At 37.3% G+C, this 7,211-nt stretch overlaps 1 protein-coding gene across 1 annotated transcript; it reads left to right on the top strand.

Moving 5' to 3' along the window:
* Positions 1-5,815: 5,815 nt before the first annotated feature.
* On the top strand, positions 5,816-6,374 carry LOC131645848 (uncharacterized). The gene is made up of 2 exons (XM_058916047.1): positions 5,816-6,173; positions 6,267-6,374. The coding sequence occupies exons 1-2, from the start codon at positions 5,822-5,824 to the stop codon at positions 6,275-6,277; spliced, it is 363 nt and encodes a 120-aa protein (XP_058772030.1). The 5' UTR covers positions 5,816-5,821; the 3' UTR covers positions 6,278-6,374.
* The last annotated feature ends 837 nt before the right edge of the window (positions 6,375-7,211 follow it).

Here is a 7,211-nt window from a genome sequence, read left to right on the forward strand (position 1 = left end):
TTTATACTTTGTAGATTTTTGATGAAATATGAATACATACATTTTGATTGTATGATTACTTAATGCAATGAACAGAAAGTTAAAAACTACTAGTAGTATATTATATATTTAAATTATTTATTGTAAAATGGATCAAGTAAAAATATTTTAAACTTGTATTTATTTTTTCTATTTTTTATATATTTTATATTAGTGTAATATGAAATATTTGATTGAGAGTGTGTCAGTACCAGGGGACCAATAATGATTCAGGGTAGATTTTATATTGGAACCATTTTTAATTAATAACTATTCTTTACCTGTCATTTGAGAAAGATGGTGATTTTTCTAGTGTTTTTTGTTTTCCATTTGTGTTGTCTTCATATTATTCTCTATATATTAGTTTTTTCTCAACAACATATTCATCTCAATAAAATGCTCGTTATTATTTGTAATTCAACATTAATGCTTGTATCTAGAAGCAATTTCTAGTAATTTAGGGCTGAATTCTATCTTGCTGATGCTGATGTTTCACTACGCCAAATTTGGCTTTTAGCAGCACCCCTACGAAAGCGCTTTTAGGAAAAGCGCTGGCATAGGCTTCGCTAAAGACAAAATTAAAAAACACGCTAAAAAAGCGCTCTAATAGTGGGGGGGTATGAAAGCGCTTTTAAGAAGCGCTCTGGTAGGGGGGGGTTATGAGAGCGCTTTTCAAAAGCGCTCTGGTAGGGGGGGGGGTACGAAAGCGCTTTACAAAAGCGCTCTGGTAGGTGGGGGGAACGTGGGGGGAACGAAAGCGCTTTTCAAAAGCGCTCTGGTAGGGGTGTTTAATGAGAGCGCTTTTTGTCAAAAGCGCTGGTATAGCCCAGGCTATGAGAGCGCTTTCCAGAAGCGCTTTAGTAGCCTTATTACTAAAATTAAAACCAAAAACACGCTTCTACTGTTTCTCACTTTCTCTCTTTCTTTTTCTCTCTGCACGCGAACCAGAAACCCCACCCCTCACCGTCGTCGGTCCTCCGTCCACCACCATCGCGCGAACTTCTTCTCCTCCGTCCACCACCATCGTTTCGTCTCCGTCTCTTCTCCTCCGCCACCCAGGTATCACACTTCTCATAGCTTTCATATCTGGAAGGCTTCATGTTTGTGAGTATTTGTGAATATCAGTTGTTGTTCTTTGTTGTTTTCTTTTCCTCTTAGATTCATTATGAGATTGTTGTGTTTAATACCAGGCCTTTGTTGTAAAAACTCACATTAGTGTTCTACCCGTTTATTAAGAAGAAATGTAAGATAGTCGTTACAACAAACGCTGATGAGGGCAACCGAGGATTCAATGTCGAGTTTAGTATATACGTTTTGTTGAATTAACTCCTCAAATGAGTAGATTTGTAGAGTCATGTTTGGTCCATCAATAAAAGTATTGAACATACTAGTGCCTCCGTAAGCAAAGTTCATACCATATTGTAGTTTTGAGAAATTTCTCAATGAATATGGTGCAGGAGATTTGATCTTCATATAGGAAGATGGCACAATGAATTGAGCTTAGAACTGATAACTAAATTTTTATTTAATGAACTATATTAAGAATTTAAATAATTTCAACAATTCGGTTTTTGTTTAGTTTGAGATTTAGAGACAATTAGAGTAGAGAGTTAAAGATGTAATCGGTGAGGATGTGACCGTAGGAGAAACTTCCAGAAGGTTTACTGGGAAAAATCATCCCATATGGAGGTTTATATGAAGATGAGTTCAAATAATTTCCTGTATCAGCATATGAGTCTCCAAATACAAACAGTTTCACTAATTTGTTTAAGCACCATTTGAATTTGCATTAATTTAATTGCATGTAAAAAGCACATTAAGTTCTTAATAATTAAATTATTTTGTTACTATTGTAATAATAAAAATACTAGCTTGTCTTAGAATGTACATATAAAAGTGTACCAGTAGTTATAATTATCATGAAGAGGAGAATAAACCATGAGAGAAAAATGATGTTTAGTGGATTTGGTTTGGCCATTGATGAATGTTATATTGTCTTTAGTGTATACTACATTTCCTGTATTGACTGATATAGAATGAGTATAAATACAAGTGTATGTGTTTCTCAATCTTATTATAATCATACATTGAATTGAATTTCTTGTATAGGTCTGACTGGATTGATAACTTTGGATCTCTTTGGAGCTCGTATCATTGACTCTGGTACTACATATTTAGGAGTATGTACACACATCAAACTATTGTTGATTTCCTTTGTTCAATCGATTTTGTCTTGGTGGTTACTAACTTTGTGAATTTGCTATAGGGGTAACTTGTGTATAGTGAAAGTTTGATCGTTTCCCAGCCTAGTTCGACGTTTGGCGTTTTCTTGAGTTCGGTAACATCCGAGGTAAATTTCTTTCTCAAATTACTGGTATTATGATGAATTTGTCTGAAATTGTGTGATTATATATGTTACGTTTTATTGCTTCGGATTCATTCCGTTTATACTTTGCGTTTTGACAGAAACACATTAGTTTTATGTGTTTAGAGAGTTAATATAGGAGGTACTTACTAACTTTGTGAATTGAATTCGCCATAGGGGTTACTTGTGAAGAGTGGAAGTTTGACCGTTGTTGTTTAGCTTAATTAAGACATGGATAAGACATGGATGAATTCAAACCGATTGTCGAAAGAGTACGAGAAAGGGGTATGGGAATTTGTTGAGTTTGCGGTTGCGAACTCCAAAGACCCGCTTCGAATGCCGTGTCCTTGCTTGGGTTGCTGTTATGCCGGGGGTAAGGTTAACGGGAATCAGTTGGGATCTCATTTATTACGGTTTGGAATTGATAGAAGTTATACATGTTGGACAATGCATGGTGAGAAAAGTACCGGGAATGCTGGGTCGAGGTGTAATAGGAAGTATGCTTCAAACGACGATTGCACAGACACATACGATTGTGATCGTGTCGAAGAGATTGCAGAAGCGCTGGAAGAAGATCTAGCGGATTGTCCCAAAATGTTTGAGAGGTTGGTAAGCGATGCAGAGAAACCGTTGTATGATGGTTGTTCGAAATTCACAAGATTGTCTGCGGTGTTAAAGTTGTACAACTTAAAGGCGGACAATGGATGGTCGGATAAAAGTTTCACAGAGTTATTAGCCCTTATGAAAGATATGCTACCAGAGGATAATGTTCTTCCCAATCGAACGTATGAAGCCAAAAAGATGTTGTCTTCTATTGGAATGAGCTATGATAAGATACACGCATGTCCAAACGATTGCGTTTTGTTTCGAAACGAGTATGCAGCGTTGAATGAGTGTCCTAAATGTGGTGCCCCTCGATATAAGAAAAAGTTGTCTCCTGCTAAAGTCTTATGGTATTTTCCTATAATTCCGAGATTTAGACGCATGTATCGTAGTGAGACCGATTCAAGACACTTGACTTGGCATGCAGATGAAAGAATTATTGATGGAAAGTTGCGACATCCGGCAGACTCACCACAATGGAGTAAAGTTGATACTGAATATCCTGAATTTGGAAAAGAAGCAAGAAACCTTCGGTTGTCATTGTCTACTGATGGAATGAACCCGCATGGTATTCAAAGTATCTCGCATAGCACATGGCCTGTGATTCTTATGATTTATAACTTACCTCCGTGGCTATGTATGAAGCGTAAGTACATGATGTTATCTATGCTAATTTCTGGGCCTAAACAACCAGGGAATGACATAGACGTATACTTGGCACCCTTAATCGAAGATTTAAAGTTTTTGTGGGAGAGAGGTGTGGAGGTTTACGATGGGTATAGGAAAGAAAGTTTCAACTTGAGGGCGATGTTGTTTGGAACAATTAATGATTTTCCAGCATACGGAAATCTATCCGGGTACAGCAACAAGGGTCAAAAGGCGTGTCCTGTTTGTGAAGATGAAACCGATACGACACGATTGGCGCTTTGTCAGAAGAATGTCTTTCTCGGCCATCGTAGATTCTTAAATTCTAATCATCACTACCGTGGGTGGAGAAAAGCATTCAATGGAGAGGCCGAACATCGTACAGCCCCGCCTTTTTTGTCAGGTGATCAAATTTTTGAAAAGGTGAAAGATGTGAGCACTCAGTTTGGCAAGCCTTTTGCACATTCAATTGTCAAGGGTGGGTGGAAGAAGAAGTCAATTTTCTTTATGTGGTCGATCCCGCGATCTTACCAACATTGCAAAATGAGATAGTTGTTACTTTATGTGATCTTGAAATGTATTTTCCTCCCTCGTTTTTTGACATAATGGTTCATCTAGTCGTTCATCTTGTGAAAGAGACACAACTGTGCGGACCAGCTTATATGAGATGGATGTACCCTGCTGAACGTTATATGAAAATATTAAAAGGGTACGTGAAAAACAGAAGTCGACCGGAGGGTTGTATTGCCGAGCGATACGTTGCTGAAGAAGCGGTTGAGTTTTGTACTGAATATCTGTCAAATGTTCAATCAATTGGACTCCCCAAATCTCATATTGTCGAAAAAAAAGAAGGAAAAAGGCTAATTGGAAATAAAGTTGTGACAGTATCAATGGTCGAACGGGATCAAGTGCACTTGTATGTTCTGCACAATGAGATTGAGGTTGAGCCGTTTGTTGAAATGCACAAAGTTGTTCTCCGAGATTTAAATCCAAATAGAAATGAGAACTGGATAGTACGAGAGCACAATCGAAGTTTCATATCGTGGTTTAGAGATCATATTTATTCAAAGTATCGTTCAGATCCTGCTTCAGTAACAGAAAGGTTGAGATGTTTAGCCTATGGTCCATCTGTAATTGTACTTTCTTATAGCGCATACGCAATTAATGGATACACATTTTATACCAAAGAACAGGATGATAAAAGTACTATGCAAAATAGTGGTGTTACCTTGGTAGCTGAAGCTATGCACATATCAAGTGCGAATGACTTAAATCCGAAATTTGCAAATTTGTCATATTTTGGGGTTATCGAGCGCATTTTGGTGTTTGATTACGCGAAGTTTCAGATTCCTGTATTTGGTTGCAAGTGGGTTGAAAATAATAGTGGCGTACGAATGGATAAGTCAGGATTTTTGCAAGTGGATCTCAATAGGGTAGGGTACAAAGATGAGCCTTTCATTCTAGCCTCTCAAGCTAAACAAGTGTTCTATGTCAATGATCCGACAAGTACGAAATGGTCTATAGTGCTTTTATCTAACAAAATAGTTGATGAAAAAATTGAAGATCATGGTGATATTGGTGTTGGCATTGAATCTTGTACAAGAAACGATCAAAATGAGAATGAATCTTGTATTAGAAATGATCATAATGAGGGTATTTGGATCAATCCAACCGTCCGCATTGTTAAGAGACGCGTAGTACACAAACCTACCAAGAAAAGAAAGAGACGTTAGTGATAAAGGTAATAGTATACATAGTCCGACTAATTTGTTTTATTCAATTTGGTGCATATTCTCGTTTTGTACATAACTTTTGAACCATGTATCCGCTTGTTGACTTCTTTACATGTAACTATACTATTTTGACGATTCCGGAGCTGCTCATGCACTTATCTTTACATTTCGGGACTATTTTTTTATCGGTTTTGCTTCTGCCCGTAATCAAAAGTCGGGCTTAGGGTCTGAATTTCGGAAAACCGACTTTGTTTTTGAGTCCGTGGCGACGTTTTACCATAGCCATGTAAATTTCGTTCAATTCCGATAACTTTCTTTTTTTACGCTTATTTTGATTTGTACCGATTTCGTTTCCGATTTACTTGTACATGCATGGTTTGACTTCCATTTGACTTGTATAGATTGTTAGCTTATTAACAGTGTACTAATGTGCTTTAGTTTGTTTGATACAGGTTCAATGGCTTCAGATAGAGATGCTCCACCTGAAAACCCACCTGAAAACTTACAAGAAAACTCACAAGAAAGAGTTGCTTCGGATACAAATGCTCCACCTGATACTGAAGCAAAAGAGGTTGCACGAGGCATCACTATTATGAGGGATATCATACGACATAGAGACCAAGGATTAGTATACCGATTGGAATGGAATTCTGATAAACAACCAATTGGTCCTAATTCTGCAAAGTTGACAAGTTATATTGGTACACTTGTCCGTATGCATATTCCAGTCTCCATAGCTACCTGGAAATCGAAGACGAAAAATTTAGAATTGGAGGAGAAAAAAACAAGCGATTTGGGAAGAGCTTCAGGTATATATCATATATGGTTAATTGTTGTTATTATCTTGACGATAAATTGTTTAAATTATTTATACTAACACACTATGCGTACTCTTTTTGCAGAGGACTTTTGAGATACCAGATGAACGTAAAAGCTACATACTTAGTTTGGCCGGCAAGAGATATAGAGGGTGGAAAAGTTTTTTGACAAACACCTATCTTAAGGATAAAGATGGAAAATTTCTTGAAGTTGCACCGGGACGGCCAACAAAGTATGCGACCTTCATTGATGAAGCAGATTGGGCTGAGTTTGTAAAGCAAAGAGATGAAGCTTTTCAGAAAAAGAGTGCCACGAATAGGGAGAGAGCATCCAAACCCGCGTATCCATACAAAAAAGGGCGTTTGGGATATGCACGCTTAGAGGATAAAATTGTAAGTAAATAGAAATTCGATTTAATTAATTGTCTACATGTGCATGTTTTTATTTGACGATTTTATCATTTGTGTCAATGCATAGCTAGAGGAGACTAAAAGTGAGGAAACTTCACTTCCTGTACATGTGTTGTGGAAGGAAGCTCGTGTGGGCAAGAATCAAGCTGTTGATCCCGATGTTCAGAGAGTTTATACTGAATGTGTAAGTATAATGCTGTGTCTTTAATTAAATCAAATGTTTTTTAATATATAAATGATTTTTTATCTCCACTAATAATTATTGAAATGTAAATGAATTACAGGAGACCCTTGTCGCAATCGGTATCCACCGGTGAGGGGAGCGTACTTAGTAGAGCACTAGATGCTCCTGAGTATCCCGGTCGGGTGAGGGGTAAGGGTCATGGTGTGACTCCAACCTCTTTTTACAAGAGTCCTAGGAGAAGATCAAATCTTACCAATGAAGAAGTGTTGCAAAAGTTGCAGGAATTGCAAGCACAAGTCCTCTGAATTGCAAAGAGATAAAGATATGTATATGAGAGAAAAGTGCAACACTTCATCGGTGAAAGAAACTAGTGATAAGGCTAGTATCAACTGTCAAAGGAAATTTCCCGAGGTAATTATAAAATTTTTTTCCTT

The sequence above is a fragment of the Vicia villosa genome, linkage group LG2 (assembly GCF_029867415.1).
Source record: "Vicia villosa cultivar HV-30 ecotype Madison, WI linkage group LG2, Vvil1.0, whole genome shotgun sequence".
Classification (NCBI taxonomy): domain Eukaryota; kingdom Viridiplantae; phylum Streptophyta; class Magnoliopsida; order Fabales; family Fabaceae; genus Vicia; species Vicia villosa.

Coding starts and splice junctions, on each gene's coding strand:
- LOC131645848 (XM_058916047.1), top strand. CDS start 5,822: ATGGCTTCAGATAGAGATGCTCCACCTGAAAACCCACCTGAAAACTTA.